This window comes from Poromitra crassiceps (assembly GCF_964638095.1).
Source record: "Poromitra crassiceps genome assembly, chromosome: 4".
NCBI classification, from domain to species: Eukaryota; Metazoa; Chordata; class Actinopteri; order Beryciformes; family Melamphaidae; genus Poromitra; species Poromitra crassiceps.
The window spans coordinates 27,535,633-27,557,182 of record NC_139626.1 but is presented as its reverse complement, the minus strand read 5'-3'; the positions used below and the strand labels follow the sequence as shown (position 1 = coordinate 27,557,182).

Here is a 21,550-nt window from a genome sequence, read left to right as displayed (position 1 = left end):
GCCAGCCAAACACATAGGCTAGCCTAGCTACAGTAACTACTATTTAGGGATGCACCGATCCAATACCTGCATTTGGATATTTGCCGATACCGATATTATGCCGATACCAATATTTTTCTTGAATATACAGTATAGGCAAAGATTTGGCCAATTAAAGATTTTTAAATATACCTTGCAAAAAGCAGACAAAATTAAGAAAATATACAAGGCAAAGAAGGATACTATTATACATGGGCAAATTACTGTGCGGCCCGCGCTGGAATTGCATTTTTTCCCCGATTCCAATCCGTGGATTAGTGCCAATATCGGCACCCGATATCGGATCGGCCCCATCCCTACTACTATTAGCTTATAAATATATAGTTGTCTTCATTAAATTAGTTTGACAAGTATATTAATAGGCAATATTAATAATATGATAGTTATATATATTAGTACAGTAGCAGTGTAGGCTAATAACTTGCCTGGGGTCCAGGAAAGTGGCCACAGTGTACAGTGGCTCCTTTTCGATGTTGCTAAACCTTCTCTGGACTGCCTCCAACAATGTGGCTTTTGCAGTGCCCACTCCACGGTCAGTGTCTGCTTCTCTCTCCAAAAGCCGTTTCAGCTCAGTGATTTCTGGAATGACGTCTGCCGCTGTTGCTGTGGATTTGCTGATTCTTTTTGTGAGTTCCTCAAACGCTGCGAGGAGCGTCAGCACGTTCTCTATCAGCCCCCACTGATACGCGCCGAGTGTGGCCGGCAGCACACCGTACGCCCCGAGAGCCCATCTCTGCTCAATGAGTGACTCCAGCATGTAGTACGTGCTGTTCCATCTGGTAGGAACATCCTGCTGCAGTCGTTTCCTGTCCTGACCCAGCTGATGCTGGATGTCGTGGAGTCGGGAATAGGCGAGCGGCGAGTGTTTAAAGTGGCCGATAATCTTCCTTGCAGTTGCCAGCACGTCTTTGATGCTGCGTTGAGACAGCAGACCCTCGTTCACCGCCAGCTGAAGCGTATGTGCCATGCAGGGCAAACTCGCCAGCTTGCCATCCTCCATTGCTTTGGCCATATTTCTAGCGTTGTCACGCAACACCACATGAACCCTCGTTTTGTCCATATTCCACCGTTGCAACATCGCGTCCAACTTTGCGGTTAGATTGTGTGCAGTGTCAGTGTGGGACCCTGGCATTTCTTGACAGTGTAGGAGCACTTGCTGTAGCTGGAAATCTTCGTCCACCCACTGAGCAGTCAGGCTTATCATTGACCGTAAGCTCACGTCTGATGTCCAGATATCCGTAGTGCAACTGATTTGTGCTTTGCTCTCGTTAAGCACGCTCTGTGTGCGCTCTGCCACCAGCTTAAACAACTCTGGTAAGGCGGTGTCAGAGAAGTAGCGCCTGCCCGGCATTGTGTATCTTGGGCTCAGATAATGCATCAGGCGTCTGAAGCCTGTATCCTCGACTACGGAAAATGGCTGATCGTCCAAAGCCATGAACTCCATGATTTTCCGTGAGATAGTTTTGGACTTGTCATTGCTTATTGAGGGAGCTAGAGGCCACTGGCTTGTGGTGGGTGTGGCTGGCTCTGTGCTTTTTGCAGCGGATGCAGCCTTGCTTTGGTTCGCTTCCAACTTGGCATGTTCACCTGGCCGGTGGTTTTTTAAGTGTCTAATTAAGTTCCACATGGAGGAGGACATGCTGGCGTGTGTGGTCGCCGTTTCCCTTTGGCTGCAGCCCATCTGTCTCGCTGCCTTGGGGTGTGTGCACGTCACGTGAAAAACAGGGGGGGGAGCCGACCGGCACACAGAATCGGATATGTAGACTGACCGGCGCAGGTCACTGGTTGATGGCCGATCAGCTGAAAATCGGTAATTTCCCGCCACGTGCCGATCGATCGGTGCATCTCTAGTAATGGGCTGGAGTATGGCCACCCCTGGTCTAATCTGTGTGAGTGACAGGAGATTGACAGGAGAGATGATCAGAGGGGCAGAGTTTTTACCACCATGATTAGAACCGGGACTGAAGTATGGGTAGAGTTCCTCAGTGAAGGTGCAGCCAGTAAAGGAGTAGATAAGAGCTGCAGCATCTACGTCATAAGTATCTACATCATAAAAGGAGACCAGACCCTCCTCGTAATCCACAAACACCCCCATCTTCTGTGGCTTTGTCTTCAGAGAGAGGAGGACAGGAGGGTCGGCATTAGCGTCATACTCATTTCCATTCCTCAACCATATAGACCAGTAGCCATTCTCTGGGCTCAGTGCGATGTCTCCCTTCCTGTTGATCGACCCTCTGGCCACTCCTAAATCCCAGCCAGTCTTCCCTTTAACCTGCACCTCGTAGTAAAACCTTCCAGAAGAGAAGCTCTGCTTTCCGAAGACACAGGGACAATAAGAGAATCTCTCTGGGTTGTCTGGGAGGTTCTTCTCTACATCACCGTGATGTACTTGTTTCCCATCATCAGACAGGATGAGATAGGCTTGTGCTGTATCAGGATCCAGAGTCACATTCACTGCATACTGCTGGACCCTCTTCAGCTCAACATCATCAGCACACCGCTTCTCCGTCTCTTTACCGAGTGTCTCCTCCAACTTCTCCATAGTTCTCCTCACAGTCCCACATGAGGGGTGATGAACACTGTCGTTGGTGTGTGGAGTGTACACGGATGGGAAGCTTTGGAAGAGTTTCTGGTCCAGCTCTTTGATGACGCTTTTAGCCTCTTTCTGCAACAGACTAGAGAAGACCTGCTACCTCTCCGTCAGTCTGTCTGCTGGCTTTCATCTGAGCTCACTTTCTGAACGGAGCAGCCATCTCCGATATGAAAGTATTCAAAAGCAGCTCATGTCTTCCGCCGAAAGTCTTGTTCGAAAAGGGACATGCACTGGAGACTAATATCTCAGAGCTGAGTGATACAGTTTTTGCAGAAGACGTGTCCACATGGTATGGTGACTGGATCAGTGAACACCTCCAGACAGCACAAAAAACTGCTCTTCAGATAGAAGACAGCTGGCAACAGAGACACGGAGACCAAATGTGAAAGTGTGAAATACTGGAAACAATAACATAATTCTTGAATATTCATATGAAAAAATATCAAAGTTAGATTATTGAAATATTATCAAAAGTCATTTTGAGTTAATGTAGTTAAATTGCAGTTAACTGAAAACAATATCAGTGCAAAACAGTCTGCTGAAGCAACTGAAATGAAAGTAGCCTGTAGATACTGAACATTTGACCATCTGGATACAACTCGATGTCTGTCACTGCTCTGTTTAAATAGTAAATATTATCTGCTGTACTGTGTACTCACCTGTGTATGTCTAAGACTCCGCTGTATTGTTGAGAACTGAGAACCGTACTGCTGATCTTAGCCTTTTCATCTGAGAGAGATGGGTCTCTTGCCTGGTTCCCAACCTTGGAATCCGCCCACGCCACGGAGTAAGGCTGCAATAGGCTACAAATGAGTGGAACGTGTTGATTCAGTCTGGTATCAAGGCTAATATGTTTCTCGACTGCAGCAGTGAGTATCACTTGAGGAATGTGTCCTTGCCACTGACCTAAATCATCTGGACCAAGCCATCTGCTAGTTTTTGGACTCACGTTTTGCAGCAAAGTGTTGTCTGTCGCCATCTTGGGGTCCTTGCGCAGCGCACGCGAGATGGTGGGTTTCCTAGAGCTGCAGCTCTGCCTGCTATTGGTCCGTGATCGGCAAGCTGTACGATCAGTGGACAGGCGACCTGTCAATCACCCCCTCAATCTCTCTCATATTTGCACATGCTTTAATTCAATTAGTAAATTAAAATGACAATTGCCCAGAAAATCACCCCCAAAAATCAACAGTCGGTGGACTCAGTCAATCGTCGGTCCGCACTATATTCGTCCAATCACCCAACCCTAGGTGGACACATTGGTTCTTGGAAGAACAAGTCTATTACATCGGGCAGCACAGACCTTTCTGTACGAATGGTGTGAATTTCCTACAGCCTCTTTATTCTGATAACTGTGGAAAAAAGTACAAATACTATTATATTCTATGCCTATTAATAGATGTACTGTAATGCCTTGTTTTATTCTCATCTATGTGAAAATTGCAGTCTTCGCAACTTCCTTCCCACCTTGAGATGGTGGTCAGTTTAATTGGTCTGTGTTACACTGAAAATCTCTTATCTCCCAGAAACTTCAGGAGTCTCCGGACTTCCATCTTATTCTGTGTTATCAGTTCAATTGGGCCTCCCACTGTAGGTGTTGGAAAGCAGCCTGGAGAATCTTACATAGACTGACCCTTTGTTTAAGACCAAAACTCTTATCTTAAGAGCCACCCCCTCCTAGCTGATTCACTTTTTAATATTGCAGACAAACTGTTGTTGAGTGGCCTTTTTGTTCCACACCTGTTGCAAGCAGGGCCGGTTCCAGAACAAGATGACTAGGGATGATACCAGCCAAGCAAGAATATTTCAAGTGTTTCAAGTGCTTTACTGAAATGTTTGGACCATATAATGATAATACAATTATCTCTACCTTAAAAGGTTACATGTAGGTGCCAAAAAGCCATAAATTCACATCAAAGAACAAAGAAAAACAACAATTATAATTCAAGTTTAAACAGTAAGTGTGCAGCTGCAGCATTTCTAAAAAAATATATATACCGGTATATATATTATAATTTTTTATTTTACCACTCTTTTCAACTGAGCATGCAGACAATTAAAATAAGGGTGCAATGCGTGCTTTTGCACCCCTGTAAAACCGGGCCTGGTTGCAAGCAATATTAAATTGACAGAAAGACAGCTCACTTCTCAAAGTCTCTTTTATTTGTGGAAAACTTGACAATAACAGTTCAGTCCATAAGTTCAGTTCTTCCGTCTTGTCTGCACTCTCAGAAATGACAAATAGGCAGGTTGGAACCCCCGGTGTTACCTCCAGCTTGGCCACAATGGGCCATGTCTGTGTGTGGGAAGCCCGGTTAGGGGTATACTGTATATACATGTCACCATTCATGTTTCTAAAAGACAAATGCACATTGGGTTTTACTACTGTGCAAACAGTTACAGTTACAATCGTAAGTAAAAGTCTCATGTTTGTCTTAGTTTTTGCATTTGGCAGAGAAGTTTCCACACCTGACACCAGAATTCTCAGTTCATATCTCAGTTAGGATGGGATGCTATTCTTTATTCTTCTTCTTCAATTGCTTACATAGGCTGATAAAACAGGTACCCAGCATAATACTTTTTATGCCTCCGCCGGCGATAGCAGAGTTCACCATGCAGTAGGCCTGCCTACATTGGTCAACGCTTTCAGGCCATGGCCATATGCTAGGTTTCCACGTTTCGTTTTCTTTTCTCGCCCTTCAGCTTCTTTCTCACAGACATGTTAATTTTTTTTTGAATCATGCCTTGAAAGTTGCTAATCTCCTTGTTGTTTTGCAGAGTTCATACCGTGCATGGACAAACTTTTTGATGAATCCATCTTGATCGGCTCTGGCTACACGGCTCGGGAGACTCTCCGGTAAGTGTGTGCCTGCGTTAGCATGTGTGTGCTCACTCCACAGTCAGTTGAGCTCATCGCTGTCAGCAGCCCCTCTCCCCTGGTGGCTGATTGCTCTTCCAGGTGCAGGATAAATGACCTAGCATACTAATCAAGCTGTTCTCCGTGCTGTTGAAGTGCTCAGGGAGACCAACTGGCACCACAGCTCAGGTTGTCATCCTGTCATATTCACCCTCATCTACAGGGGGCAGGCTGCTCGCATGTCCTCCCACAGGTCCAATTGAAAAGCTCCTTGACCCTCCTCAGTTGCCATACCAGCCTCCCGTCATCAACACAATAGCTGTCATTTCCTGTTAGTGCTACATGGCTAACGAGGCAGCAGGATGAGACCTGGCATGAGTATTAGTGTCAGTTATTAACTCACCTTCAATCTCGCTTTCTCACATAAATCTGTTTGAGCTGCATCCCAACACTACTTTCCAAATGTGTCAAGCTGCTCCAGTGTTCCCCTCTCTTATCTCCTCTTCACCTTTGTGAAAATGTTTGGTTGAGCACTGCCAAAGTTTTCAATGGTATAAAGCAGCCATTCCCAAACTTAGGAATGCTGTGGCCCAATTTGAAATCTGAAAATCTTCCGGGGCCCACCCAACCCTTTAATCACAACTCTGATCAAAACACGACACTAAGATTAAGTATTTCCCTATTATATATTTTGATTTCATGAACGGAACGTAAATGTGGGCATACAGCAATGCAGTGCAAATTAATCATCCATTCACATACAAAAACCTAGAAAACAATTGGGAGTGTGTTGGCAGGCATGCCTCTCGCGCCCCCCACTGCAGTACCTTTCGTGGCCCTCCAGGGGGCCCACACTTTGCGAATCATAATGCAATGAAATTTGATGTGGGGCATTCACGGCTACTACATTTTAGTAGTCATCGACTCCTCCCAAAAAGTAGTTGACTAGTCGATTAATTGTGGGCGATATATCATGTTTTTTCACCCAATAAAAATGATAAATTCTCATCAAAAAGGCCTCAAAAACAGCCAGTAAAGGGCTAACTAATGTAGGCGGAACCAACTTTGGGGTGACTGTGAACTAGCAGGGTCCTGATTGGCTCCGAGAGGCTGTTTACAAATGAGCCACTAAACCCCAGCTACATGTCTGAGCTGAAGATACCGTCTGTTTGACTGCAGTAACAACATAGAGGGGAGTCTTTCCCTCTCTAAATACCATAAATTGCATTTATATAACATTATGTAGTTATTCATGTAGTTGTAGGATTGTTCAACTTATTTATATTGTTTATTCCTAAAACCACAGATGAACGATGAGTCGACTATGATGCACATTGTCAAAAACTAGGGGTTTTGATAGTCGACTAGTCTGTGAAACTACTAATTTGACGAGCATTTTATTCTAACGTCAGTCTTTTTTTAAATCTCACCCTGTGTCCCCTCCCCATCCAGACCCTTGGCCTACAGCACACTAGCAGACCTGGTGCACCACGTCCGTCAGAACCTGCCCCTGACCGATCTGTCACTCGCTGTGCAGCTCTTTGCCAAGAATATCGATGACGAGTCGCTTCCCAGCAACATCCAGACGATGTCCTGCAAGCTGCTGCTCAACCTGGTAGACTGCATCCGCTCCAAGTCGGAGCAGGAGAATGGCAATGGACGGGACATCCTCATGAGGATGCTGGAAGTAAGCAAGCAAGCACCATAGAGAGACAACGTGACCGCCTACTTCCTGCTTCAGCTAAGAACCAGACACGAAAAAAGTGGAATAAATGGTGGCGAGAGTCAATACTTTTTTGGATCCCGTTTGAATTGTGCCATGAAGTACACATGTCAATTTAGTCAATTTAAAAGAGAACTTTGCATGTTAAGAAAGCCGCAGTTTGTCGTAAAACTGAAATTTAACGCTTAGTTTTGTATGAAACCGCTCAATCAACTACATCTCTCGTGTCGCACAATATACGTCACACCAACACCGACATGGCCTCGCGGGAGAGACGTCACTTATGCAATTGATTGTGTGTAGTCTTTCTGATTTATAACTTATAGTGCAACAGTTTTACCACAAACTACGACATTCTTGACTTGCAAAGTTATCTTTTAAATTGACAAACATATGTGTACCTCATGGCATAATTCAAGCGGGATCAAAAAAATGATTGTCTCTCCCCATTCACCAACATTATTTTTTTTCATGGCTGGTTCACATAGGGCCTGGCGGGAAAGGGGAGGGACTTTGGCTTCTATAGAATGTAGATTAATAGAGAGCCAAAGTCACGCCCCTTCCGGTACGGCCCTATGTGAACCAGCATCAAACAATAATTCTTTGATCCCGTTTGAATTGTGCCGTGAAGTACACATTTAAAAGATAACTTTGCAATTCAAGAAAGTCGCAGTTGTAAAACTGTGTTGTAAAACTGTTGCACTGTAAGGTATAAATTAGAAAGACTACACAACCAGTCGCGTAAGTGACGTCATAACTTTCTCTCCCACCAGGCTGTGTTGGTGTGACGTATATTGTGCGAGACGAGAGATGTAGTTGATTGAGTGGTTTCATACAAAATGATCTGTTTGTTTTACGACAAACTCTGACTTTCTTGACTTGCAAAGTCAAACCTCACATGTGTACTTCATGGCACAATTCAAATGGGATCAAAAAAAGCTGTTCACCCCCACTCATATTTTTTCTGACGCTAGTTCGTACAATGTCTGCCATCTTGTGGAAACCATAGCGCAGTTGAGCTATTCAAAGTTCAGTCAATGGACCAAAAAACTATTAAATAACTCCTTATGAAGGGAATGTACAAATTGCAAAAAAGAAAGTCAAACAACAATAGGTGGTTAGCGGTCAGTTACACTCCGTATTAGTTAAAGTTAGTGTAGGACGATGATGGAGTATAATTGTCTCTTTCCCCTCCTTGTCTAAAACCAGGTATTTGTGCTGAAGTTCCACACCATTGCACGCTACCAGCTTGTCACCATCTTCAAAAAGTGCAAGCCCCAGTCGGAGATGGGCGTGGTCGACCCGGGTGCATTACCCGGGGTCCCGGCCACTCCCACCCCATCCACTACCCCTGCCCTTCCGCCTCCTGCTCCTCCCACACCCGTCGCCTCCACACCTGCTCCCCCATCCACGCCCTTCGACCGGCAGGGGGAGAAGGAGGACAAGCAGACCTTCCAGGTGTCGGACTGCCGCAGCCTGGTCAAGACCCTGGTGTGTGGGGTTAAGACCATCACATGGGGTATCACCTCCTGTAAAGCCCCTGGAGGTGAGAGCAGAGCACACTTTCCCTGGCTCTATGTTATGAAAGTACAAATGAACTCTCGACACACGGCTGGGTTTTTTGTCCCCGTGTACCTCAGTGAATAGAGCAGTGAAGCTGGAAACATGCCACAACGTCAGCCTCATCTTGGAGCATTGCAGACGACCTATATACTCGAACGTCAGCTTGGCGAGGGGGTCGCAGAGGAGTCCTCAGAAAATTGAGTAAATTGTGTGATTTCACTTGGATTTCAATGACTAGAAGTTAGCCCAATGAGAGAATGTAGAGCATATACTTGGTAATAGCTTTCACGATCTCCTGTTATCTCCCCTTTCAACATTATATTATACTTGTGCTGTTTGCGTCAGCTGCGTCGGGTCACATCTTCAGGCCCATACAGTGAGGGATTTGATGCTGTAGCATGTTTTCAGCATTACACTGTCAAATGGCATATCCAGCATATAAAATGGCAACTGTATGTATCAGTGATCACCTGATGAAATCTGCTCTAGCTGCATGTGCTGTTTAACTCTTCTCTGTGTTCAGAGGCTCAGTCCATTCATTTAACTCTTCTTTGTGTTCAGAGGCTCAGTTAATTCATTTAACTCTTCTCTGTGTTCAGAGGCTCAGTTCATTCATTTAACTCTTCTCTGTGTTCAGAGGCTCAGTTCATTCATTTAACTCTTCTCTGTGTTCAGAGGCTCAGTCCATTCATTTAACTCTTCTCTGTGTTCAGAGGCTCAGTTCATTCATTTAACTCTTCTCTGTGTTCAGAGGCTCAGTTAATTCATTTAACTCTTCTCTGTGTTCAGAGGCTCAGTTCATTCATTTAACTCTTCTCTGTGTTCAGAGGCTCAGTTCATTCATTTAACTCTTCTCTGTGTTCAGAGGCTCAGTTCATTCATTTAACTCTTCTCTGTGTTCAGAGGCTCAGTTCATTCATTTAACTCTTCTCTGTGTTCAGAGGCTCAGTTAAATTCATTTGACTCTTTTCTGTGTTCAGAGGCTCAGTTAATTCATTTGACTCTTTTCTGTGTTCAGAGGCTCAGTTTAATAATTTGACTCTTCTCTGTTTGTGTTCAGAGGCTCAGTTCATTCATTTAACTCTTCTCTGTGTTCAGAGGCTCAGTTTATTAATTTAACTCTTCTCTGTGTTCAGAGGCTCAGTTTATTAATTTAACTCTTCTCTGTGTTCAGAGGCTCAGTTTATTAATTTAACTCTTCTCTGTGTTCAGAGGCTCAGTTTATTAATTTAACTCTTCTCTGTGTTCAGAGGCTCAGTTTATTAATTTAACTCTTCTCTGTGTTCAGAGGCTCAGTTTATTAATTTAACTCTTCTCTGTGTTCAGAGGCTCAGTTTATTAATTTAACTCTTCTCTGTGTTCAGAGGCTCAGTTTATTAATTTAACTCTTCTCTGTGTTCAGAGGCTCAGTTTATTAATTTAACTCTTCTCTGTGTTCAGAGGCTCAGTTTATTAATTTAACTCTTCTCTGTGTTCAGAGGCTCAGTTTATTAATTTAACTCTTCTCTGTGTTCAGAGGCTCAGTTTATTAATTTAACTCTTCTCTGTGTTCAGAGGCTCAGTTTATTAATTTAACTCTTCTCTGTGTTCAGAGGCTCAGTTTATTAATTTAACTCTTCTCTGTGTTCAGAGGCTCAGTTTATTAATTTAACTCTTCTCTGTGTTCAGAGGCTCAGTTTATTAATTTAACTCTTCTCTGTGTTCAGAGGCTCAGTTTATTAATTTAACTCTTCTCTGTGTTCAGAGGCTCAGTTTATTAATTTAACTCTTCTCTGTGTTCAGAGGCTCAGTTTATTAATTTAACTCTTCTCTGTGTTCAGAGGCTCAGTTTATTAATTTAACTCTTCTCTGTGTTCAGAGGCTCAGTTTATTAATTTAACTCTTCTCTGTGTTCAGAGGCTCAGTTTATTAATTTAACTCTTCTCTGTGTTCAGAGGCTCAGTTTATTAATTTAACTCTTCTCTGTGTTCAGAGGCTCAGTTTATTAATTTAACTCTTCTCTGTGTTCAGAGGCTCAGTTTATTAATTTAACTCTTCTCTGTGTTCAGAGGCTCAGTTTATTAATTTGACTCTTCTCTGTGTTCAGAGGCTCAGTTCATTCATTTGACTCTTCTCTGCTTGTGTTCAGAGGCTCAGTTCATTCATTTAACTCTTCTCTGTGTTCAGAGGCTCAGTTCATTCATTTAACTCTTCTCTGTTTGTGTTCAGAGGCTCAGTTCATTCATTTGACTCTTCTCTGCTTGTGTTCAGAGGCTCAGTTCATTCATTTGACTCTTTTCTGTGTTCAGAGGCTCAGTTCATTCATTTGACTCTTCTCTGCTTGTGTTCAGAGGCTCAGTTCATTCATTTAACTCTTCTCTGTGTTCAGAGGCTCAGTTCATTCATTTAACTCTTCTCTGCTTGTGTTCAGAGGCTCAGTTTATTCATTTAACTCTTCTCTGTGTTCAGAGGCTCAGTTCATTCATTTAACTCTTTTCTGTTTGTGTTCAGAGGCTCAGTTTATTCATTTAACTCTTTTCTGTTTGTGTTCAGAGGCTCAGTTTATTCATTTAACTCTTCTCTGTTTGTGTTCAGAGGCTCAGTTCATTCCTAACAAGCAGCTCCAGCCCAAGGAGACACAAATCTACATCAAGCTGGTAAAATACGCCATGCAAGCCTTGGACATCTACCAGGTACGGCCAGCAAAGAGCTGCACTAAACCATCAGGGGTTTTCTCTAACAGTAATTGGCATGCTTTGGACTTGTTTATTTGTCAAATAATTACTTTTATTTCTTTGTGCAATGATAATTGAAAATATGAAGTATAATGATAAAACAAATAAAATTACACAATTGTGCAGGTGACTCATGAAAAGCTCTAACACAGTGATTCCCAAACTGTGGTGCGCGACCCACTAGTGGGCCTTGGAGGTACTGTAGGTGGGCCGCGAGTGGTCTGCCAACACTCCCGATTTTCGCGGGTAATCAAATGTCTGTAGCAGGGTCATTTTTAAAGCTACAGTGGAGATCATGTTATCAGAAGAAACTAGAAGACCTAATACATCAATTGGTACCATAATATGCTAGCTTGTCGGGAAGGGGGATAAATAATACCCACCAGTCTCCCCTTTACAGATAAGGTAGCATTTTTCACAGCCTAGCATTAATAGCTTGTGGATTGATTTCTTTGTTGTTGTCAACCAATGTCTTACAGTATGCAGATACTTCTGATGAGTAAGGGGGGAGAAAATGGAAATCTGCTTTTGGGGATTTTGCTAAAAAACAAATTGTATGTGGATGGATTATTAATTTTCCTCATACCCAACTTCACATGCTCTGTAAATGAAATGAAAAAATATATAATATAAAAAACATATATACATCATCTTAGTATCGTGTGTTGATCAGAGTTGTGATTGAAGGGGTTAGGTAGGCCCCAGAACATTTTCAGATTTCAAAGTGGGCCGCAGCATTCTTACGCTTGGGAACCCCTCTCTGCTCTAACAGATAAGCATCATGTCAGCAAGATGTGTCTCTGATAAACAGAATGGCTTTAGATCCAGTGACAGCCCGGTGTAACAGCGCCCCATCCCCCTCCTGGCTAGGTACAGGTTGCCAATAACCAACAGACGTACATCAGGGTGGCTAACTGCCAGACAGTGCGCATGAAGGAGGAGAAGGAGGTTCTGGAGCACTTTGCCGGGGTCTTCACCATGATGAACCCCCTCACCTTCAAAGAGATCTTCCAGACCACCGTCCCTTACATGGTGGAGCGAATCTCCAAGAACTATGCACTGCAGGTACATGCTAGCCCACATACAAACAAGAAAATTGCTACCACTTTTTTCTTTTGTATAAGAGCTGACACATTTCTTTGCATCTTTGAATGATTCAAGTAATTAAATGACAATTAAGTGCATGCGATGTCTTCAGCCTGAATTCATTAACCGTCCTCAAATTCCATTTCTGGTTCTCTGTTGTGTACCAGATTGTGGCTAACTCTTTCCTGGCAAACCTGTCGACGTCCGCTCTGTTTGCCACCATCCTGGTGGAGTATCTTCTAGAGAGGCTGCCGGAGATGGGCTCCAATGTGGAGCTCTCGAACCTCTATCTCAAACTCTTCAAACTGGTCTTTGGATCGGTGTCTCTGTTCGCTGCTGAGAATGAGCAGATGCTCAAGGTAAACCTGCAAGTTATAAGACAGATATCTGGGCGTTAACTGTTTTTGCAATACTATGTTTTTTTCTTTACTTTTTTCACTTTTCAGTATTTAGTAATATTCCTCCTTGTTTCCCAAGCCCCACCTCCATAAGATAGTGAACAGCTCCATGGAGCTTGCGCAATCAGCTAAGGAGCCCTACAACTACTTCCTGCTTCTCCGGGCTCTGTTCCGCTCCATTGGTGGAGGCAGCCATGACCTGCTCTACCAGGAGTTCCTGCCCCTCTTACCCAATCTACTGCAAGGTAAGACCTCACACTTCTCTTTGGTTTAGAAAGAGGCGAGATGAGTTGTATATGATGAGCTGTTTGCAGCATGTGTACAACTCTCTTATCACCTCCCATTCCCCTCAGCAGTACCCCTCTGTCATTGTTTGAACTTCAGCCCAACTGTCACTCTTACCTCTTTTTGTCCAATCTCCCTTCTTCCCCCCACTACTGTAGGTCTGAACATGCTACAGAGTGGCCTTCACAAGCAGCACATGAAGGACCTATTTGTGGAGCTGTGTCTGACGGTGCCGGTGCGTCTGAGCTCCCTGCTGCCCTACCTGCCCATGCTGATGGACCCGCTGGTGTCAGCGCTCAACGGCTCCCAGACCCTGGTCAGCCAGGGCCTTCGCACCCTGGAGCTGTGTGTGGACAACCTGCAGCCCGACTTCCTCTATGACCACATCCAGCCTGTCAGGGCCGAGCTCATGCAGGTGTGTGTGTGGAGGGGGGGGGGGGGGGGGTTGTGCTGCTCCTTTTACACTTCTCATCATTATCCATTCTCCCTTTTATAACTACCGTAAATTCCGGACTATAAGGCGCACCGGTCTATAAGGCGCACCTTCAAAGGTGACTATTTTTTTCTTCTATAAGCCGCACCGGTCTATAAGCCGCGGGTGTTTTGATGTTTAATTACCATATGTAAGGCTTCGTGCACAGAGGGGATTGTCGGGAAAGAGATGGCTGTTTGGGGAAGCTCCCATTTATTAACATTTCAACAAAACAAAAGTCAGGTCACTAATCCCCAGACAAAATCACACATTGTGGTATTTTTTGTTTTTTTTACAGTGCACACAGTGTCCGCGGTGTGGTGAAAAGAGGGCAAGAGAGGAAATTAAAACAGAAGTGGATTTATAGTTAGAAAGAGTGCTAAAGAAGAGAGAATTCCGTTTTTTATTTTTTTATTTTATTTACTCACAGTACTATTGACCAGTCCAACTCAAAAGATATTCGGCAGTTTCACTTTGAGCTCTTGTTCCGCCGCTGTCCAGCAATGGTTATGACGAGTCTCGCTGGGTACAGTACGCCAAAGCGATATCCATTGACTCGATGATGCTGTTGTATGTTGCGCGTTTCTGTTGCACCAACGCGGAGAGGTCCTGCCGGACGAAAAAGCGCGTACCCTCCCAGGTGAGGGGCTTCTTCCCCGCAGCCTGGAGGATGAGTTGACGGTCGGGCCAGCGGAGTAGGCAGATGAAGATGGCCCTCGGTGGCAGGCCGGGGTCTGGACGTGGCCGAGGCGCCCGGTGTGCCCTGTCCACCTCTGGTGGTTTCTCGCCTTCCTTCAGGTCCAGGATGTAACACAGGATTTTGCCACGAAAGCGTCCATGTCACCAATCTCAGCTCCCTCTTTTACATTGATCAGGCGAATGTTATTTCTTTTACTCCTGCTGATTAAGTCATCAACCTGCGTGTGCAGCGTTTCGATGTTTTTGCATTTTATCCACTTTCGGACTCACTGTGTTGTTTTTGTCCTCCAGTGCGCTGATGCGCTTTTTTTAGAAACTCTGTTCACGGTTGCATTATTTTCTTTAGTGAGTGAGTGGATGGACTTCTGCACGTTTTCAAACTTGTTTTCAAGCTGCTCAAACCTCTGAGCGATGTCGGACTTAATCGATAGTGTTTCACGGAGTAAAAGTTTAGCCCAAGCCGTGAATCTCCAGCCTCCAGCAGGTGAGTCATTTCCTCATTCATGGCGGTGATTGCTTCTTTCTTTCTTTCGTCTTTTTCTTTCTGCTTACCTGTGTTGTGTTATGTTATGTTATGTTATGTTATGTTGTTAAAAGAGGGCAAGAGAGGAAATTAAAACAGAAGTGGATTTATAGTTAGAAAGAGTGCTAAAAAAGAGAGATTTTTTTTTTTTTTGGGAAAAAATCCATAGATAAGACGCACCGTTATTTAAGCCGCAGGGGCCAAAAAAGGCCAAAAAACGGGAAAAAAGCCGCGGCTTATAGTCCGGAATTTACGGTAATGTAATATCTCTTCAGTTCTGTTCACTGAGCCTCCCCTCAGTTTCGAGCCCTCCTGGGGAGGCCAGCCTCCCACTTTCAGAACCTCTGCTGGCCCGTAATACTTTGACTTTTTTACCACTGACTAGGCAAATTAATAGCAATGAATGTAAAATAATGGCTGCTTATTTACCAATGTGGCTAGCAGCCTAGAGCAAGTCACTGCCCAACTTTTGTGTGTGCTGGCTGTTGCTATTTTCCCACCCTGTGTAGCAGCAATGATTGTAAGCGGTCATCACGGTTTTGTTAATGATGATCAGCTGTTCTCTTACCTTAAGCAGCTCCTGCTCCAACACCCAACACTCAAACTAAAGATGTGGTCTCTCCTCCTCACCGTGTGCTCCAGGCCTTGTGGCGTACCCTGCGGAACCCAGCGGAGACCATCTCCCATGTGGCCTACCGGGTCCTGGGGAAGTTTGGTGGCAGCAACAGGAAGATGCTGAAGGAGTCCCAGAGGCTGCAGTACGTAGTGACCGAGGTCCAGGGGCCCAGCATCAAGGCCGAATTCACCGACTGCAAAGCCTCCATACAGCTGCCCATGGAGAAGGTAGGATTAGTTAATTGTGGCTTTGTCTTGTTGCCTGTGTCTGGCTGTTAAAGCAGCTTTTTTGAAAAAACTTTGTGTACATGCTAGGCTTGAGCCGGTTTTCGATAATATTGAATATTGCGATATTTCCTGAATCCGAACTCTGAAGAGGAAAGCTTTGGGGTGACATCACTCTGTAACACAGCTTGAACACTTTATGCACCCCCTTTTGCCTTTGTATTTCAATTTGAGCAGGAAAAAATAATCGAACGGAACAGACCTAGATATCCCATCGTTATTGTTTCCTAGAGAGAGCAATATATCCATGTCCTAGGTGTGTGTGTGAGAAGATGAAGAGGGTGTTGTGTGTTGTGAAGAGACTGTGTGTTCCTCAGGTATTTAAATTAATCTCCTGTCCCTCCTCCTCACCCCCACTCGGTAATCATCAATCAATTTGCCGCCTGGCCGCCATGACGCCATTATTTACTCTCACTAATGGCTGCTGCTTCTTTTCTGGCTCTCCATCTGTGTGTTTGCCATCAACATGGACGCAGGCCACACACGCGCGCACACACACATGCACGCACGTGCACACACAAACTCACGTCATTTCTAAAAATTTTGTTTGCACTACAAGATTGATGCCACATACAGCATGCCTCCAACTTGACTGTCGCTCTCTCATTTCCTCCCTTCATGTCAAACTGAATGTGGCTTCATGTCATTAGCTTGCCGTACACCTGTCCCCTCTCGCCTCTTTCTGTCACCCTAACTAACGCTACAACCCCTCATACACTCTCTGTATGAGAGTCTCATTGTGCCTTGGGGATAGTATTCAAACTTGTTCTCTGCTTATGACTAGAATGGAATGATAGGATATATTTTAGGCTTAGATTTGTTTGGTAAATAGTTAACCACCTTATTTTTTAATGCCCCGCTGTAAAATAATTATGGGTACAAGGTCCGGTTGAACGTCACTTGATTGTTGCAGCTTGCACATTTTCCTCCTTATTAACGAGGGACCTACTTATGTCTAAGTAGGTCCTGTTAGATTTGATGTCTAAGTAGGTTCTGTTAGATTTGATGTCTAAGTAGGTCCTGTTAGATTTGATGTCTAAGTAGGTTCTGTTAGATTTGATGTCTAAGTAGGTCCTGTTAGTTTTGATGTCTAAGTAGGTCCTGTTACATTTGATGTCTAAGTAGGTTCTGTTAGATTTGATGTCTAAGTAGGTTCTGTTAGATTTGATGTCTAAGTAGGTTCTGTTAGATTTGATGTCTAAGTAGGTTCTGTTAGATTTGATGTCTAAGTAGGTTCTGTTAGATTTGATGTCTAAGTAGGTTCTGTTAGATTTGATGTCTAAGTAGGTCCTGTTAGATTTGATGTCTAAGTAGGTTCTGTTAGATTTGATGTCTAAGTAGGTCCTGTTAGATTTGATGTCTAAGTAGGTTCTGTTAGATTTGATGTCTAAGTAGGTTCTGTTAGAGTTGATGTTTAAGTAGGTCCTGATTTGATGTCTAAGTAGGTCCTGTTAGATTTGATGTCTAAGTAGGTTCTGTTAGATTTGATGTCTAAGTAGGTTCTGTTAGATTTGATGTCTAAGTAGGTTCTGTTAGATTTGATGTCTAAGTAGGTCCTGTTAGATTTGATTTCTAAGTAGGTCCTGTTAGATTTGATGTCTAAGTAGGTCCTGTTAGATTTGATGTCTAAGTAGGTTCTGTTAGATTTGATGTCTAAGTAGGTTCTGTTAGATTTGATGTCTAAGTAGGTTCTGTTAGTTTTGATGTCTAAGTAGGTCCTGTTAGATTTGATGTCTAAGTAGGTTCTGTTAGATTTGATGTCTAAGTAGGTCCTGTTAGATTTGATGTCTAAGTAGGTTCTGTTAGTTTTGATGTCTAAGTAGGTCCTGTTAGATTTGATGTCTAAGTAGGTTCTGTTAGATTTGATGTCTAAGTAGGTCCTGTTAGATTTGATGTTTAAGTAGGTTCTGTTAGATTTGATGTCTAAGTAGGTTCTGTTAGAGTTGATGTTTAAGTAGGTCCTGATTTGATGTCTAAGTAGGTCCTGTTAGATTTGATGTCTAAGTAGGTTCTGTTAGATTTGATGTCTAAGTAGGTTCTGTTAGATTTGATGTCTAAGTAGGTTCTGTTAGATTTGATGTCTAAGTAGGTCCTGTTAGATTTGATTTCTAAGTAGGTCCTGTTAGATTTGATGTCTAAGTAGGTTCTGTTAGATTTGATTTCTAAGTAGGTCCTGTTAGATTTGATGTCTAAGTAGGTTCTGTTAGATTTGATGTTTAAGTAGGTTCTGTTAGATTTGATGTCTAAGTAGGTTCTGTTAGAGTTGATGTTTAAGTAGGTTCTGTTAGATTTGATGTCTAAGTAGGTCCTGTTAGATTTGATGTCTAAGTAGGTTCTGTTAGATTTGATGTCTAAGTAGGTCCTGTTAGATTTGATGTTTAAGTAGGTTCTGTTAGATTTGATGTCTAAGTAGGTTCTGTTAGAGTTGATGTTTAAGTAGGTCCTGATTTGATGTCTAAGTAGGTCCTGTTAGATTTGATGTCTAAGTAGGTTCTGTTAGATTTGATGTCTAAGTAGGTCCTGTTAGATTTGATGTCTAAGTAGGTCCTGTTAGATTTGATTTCTAAGTAGGTCCTGTTAGATTTGATGTCTAAGTAGGTCCTGTTAGATTTGATGTCTAAGTAGGTTCTGTTAGATTTGATGTCTAAGTAGGTTCTGTTAGAGTTGATGTTTAAGTAGGTCCTGATTTGATGTCTAAGTAGGTCCTGTTAGATTTGATGTCTAAGTAGGTTCTGTTAGATTTGATGTCTAAGTAGGTTCTGTTAGATTTGATGTCTAAGTAGGTTCTGTTAGATTTGATGTCTAAGTAGGTCCTGTTAGATTTGATTTCTAAGTAGGTCCTGTTAGATTTGATGTCTAAGTAGGTCCTGTTAGATTTGATGTCTAAGTAGGTTCTGTTAGATTTGATGTCTAAGTAGGTTCTGTTAGTTTTGATGTCTAAGTAGGTCCTGTTAGATTTGATGTCTAAGTAGGTTCTGTTAGATTTGATGTCTAAGTAGGTTCTGTTAGATTTGATGTCTAAGTAGGTCCTGTTAGATTTGATGTTTAAGTAGGTTCTGTTAGATTTGATGTCTAAGTAGGTTCTGTTAGAGTTGATGTTTAAGTAGGTCCTGATTTGATGTCTAAGTAGGTCCTGTTAGATTTGATGTCTAAGTAGGTTCTGTTAGATTTGATGTCTAAGTAGGTTCTGTTAGATTTGATGTCTAAGTAGGTTCTGTTAGATTTGATGTCTAAGTAGGTCCTGTTAGATTTGATTTCTAAGTAGGTCCTGTTAGATTTGATGTCTAAGTAGGTTCTGTTAGATTTGATTTCTAAGTAGGTCCTGTTAGATTTGATGTCTAAGTAGGTTCTGTTAGATTTGATGTTTAAGTAGGTTCTGTTAGATTTGATGTCTAAGTAGGTTCTGTTAGAGTTGATGTTTAAGTAGGTTCTGTTAGATTTGATGTCTAAGTAGGTCCTGTTAGATTTGATGTCTAAGTAGGTTCTGTTAGATTTGATGTCTAAGTAGGTCCTGTTAGATTTGATGTTTAAGTAGGTTCTGTTAGATTTGATGTCTAAGTAGGTTCTGTTAGAGTTGATGTTTAAGTAGGTCCTGATTTGATGTCTAAGTAGGTCCTGTTAGATTTGATGTCTAAGTAGGTTCTGTTAGATTTGATGTCTAAGTAGGTTCTGTTAGATTTGATGTCTAAGTAGGTTCTGTTAGATTTGATGTCTAAGTAGGTCCTGTTAGATTTGATGTTTAAGTAGGTTCTGTTAGATTTGATGTCTAAGTAGGTTCTGTTAGAGTTGATGTTTAAGTAGGTCCTGATTTGATGTCTAAGTAGGTCCTGTTAGATTTGATGTCTAAGTAGGTTCTGTTAGATTTGATGTCTAAGTAGGTTCTGTTAGATTTGATGTCTAAGTAGGTTCTGTTAGATTTGATGTCTAAGTAGGTCCTGTTAGATTTGATTTCTAAGTAGGTCCTGTTAGATTTGATGTCTAAGTAGGTTCTGTTAGATTTGATGTCTAAGTAGGTCCTGTTAGATTTGATGTCTAAGTAGGTCCTGTTAGATTTGATGTCTAAGTAGGTCCTGTTAGATTTGATGTCTAAGTAGGTTCTGTTAGATTTGATGTCTAAGTAGGTTCTGTTAGATTTGATGTCTAAGTAGGTTCTGTTAGATTTGATGTCTAAGTAGGTTCTGTTAGATTTGATTTCTAAGTAGGTCCTGTTAGATTTGATGTCTAAGTAGGTTCTGTTAGATTTGATTTCTAAGTAGGTCCTGTTAGATTTGATGTCTAAGTAGGTCCTGTTAGATTTGATGTCTAAGTAGGTCCTGTTAGATTTGATGTCTAAGTAGGTCCTGTTAGATTTGATGTCTAAGTAGGTTCTGTTAGATTTGATGTCTAAGTAGGTTCTGTTAGATTTGATGTCTAAGTAGGTTCTGTTAGATTTGATGTCTAAGTAGGTTCTGTTAGATTTGATGTCTAAGTAGGTTCTGTTAGATTTGATGTCTAAGTAGGTTCTGTTAGATTTGATGTCTAAGTAGGTTCTGTTAGATTTGATGTCTAAGTAGGTCCTGTTAGATTTGATGTCTAAGTAGGTTCTGTTAGATTTGATGTCTAAGTAGGTCCTGTTAGATTTGATGTCTAAGTAGGTCCTGTTAGATTTGATGTCTAAGTAGGTCCTGTTAGATTTGTTGAGTACTTTTCAGAGGCCCAGTCCTGCTCTAGCCGCCTCCTCATCTCCTCCCTTCTGTTCTGAGTGGCGTTAATTAGTTAATTTTCTCACTTTTTAAGTGCCTGGCTGCCTTGGCTTGTCAGCCCATAATCTGGCAATCATAATGGCCTTTGCTTGGCCAGATGGAGCTCAGTGTGCCTTACTCTTAAGGCTGCAAATTAATTGTATATACATGTATGTCACGATTTTAGCCTCTGCATCAATAGTGTTGATAGAATATTGGCATATCACAATATTGAAACATTTCCTTTCACAAAGTGGTGAAGATATGAAGTCAAAAAAGGGCAAATCCTGAACTGATCAATATTAAGTATTAATTAATTAAATTAAATATTAATTATTGTGATTAATAGTCAGGATCACACTATCTAGCAAAATTATTGTCATTATTATCATTTAGTTCATGGATGCACGATATATCGCCTAGGGCTGTGAATCTCCACTGGCCTCACGATTCGATTCGATTATGATTAATCTGTCAACAATTCGATTCCACGATGCATCTCGATACAGCTCAAAGTATTGCAGCTCCAAGTATCAAATCCTCAATTTTCTGTATTATTACTGCACATGGCTACTTTTTCATCAATTAATACAAGCAGTCAGATAAATATCAAGTCCCTTTTTTACTTAGAAAGTGCTTTAAAATCTGAATGTCAGCAGAAATTTAAACATAAGCGATTCAACGATTCATCTGTCAACGATTCGATTCACACGTCCGCATCGCGATGCATCGATTATACGATTAATTTTGACCCCTCTAATATCGCCAATCATATCAGTATCGGCCGATCTTAGTCATTTTTTAATCTATCGGCATCGGTCCGATGTTGCAATGTTCATATCGGTGGCCAAAATTTTGACATTGAGAGGAAACGTGGTAAATCTATGATTTATGGGCTTTTCCAAATGTTTTGGAAATATAGAAATGCATAACTTTTTCAAATTCACAGTGTTTACATGTGTTTTTCAGTATGTACACAA

General features: G+C 42.3%; 1 protein-coding gene across 3 annotated transcripts in view; it reads left to right on the top strand.

The window, feature by feature from the left end:
• Nucleotides 1-21,550, top strand: part of trrap (transformation/transcription domain-associated protein) — a gene marked incomplete at its 5' end in the record, with an annotated part of 155,837 nt that overhangs the window by 13,959 nt on the left and 120,328 nt on the right. For 2 of the 3 annotated variants that reach the window (XM_083634510.1, XM_083634511.1), the window contains 9 exons: nt 5,408-5,486; nt 6,939-7,173; nt 8,419-8,755; nt 11,347-11,444; nt 12,357-12,551; nt 12,740-12,931; nt 13,050-13,215; nt 13,414-13,670; nt 15,592-15,792. In XM_083634510.1, the coding sequence (XP_083490636.1) occupies nt 5,408-5,486; nt 6,939-7,173; nt 8,419-8,755; nt 11,347-11,444; nt 12,357-12,551; nt 12,740-12,931; nt 13,050-13,215; nt 13,414-13,670; nt 15,592-15,792 (1,760 nt within the window). The remainder of the gene's footprint in view (nt 1-5,407; nt 5,487-6,938; nt 7,174-8,418; nt 8,756-11,346; nt 11,445-12,356; nt 12,552-12,739; nt 12,932-13,049; nt 13,216-13,413; nt 13,671-15,591; nt 15,793-21,550) is intronic. The other variant, XM_083634512.1, reaches the window with a different exon arrangement.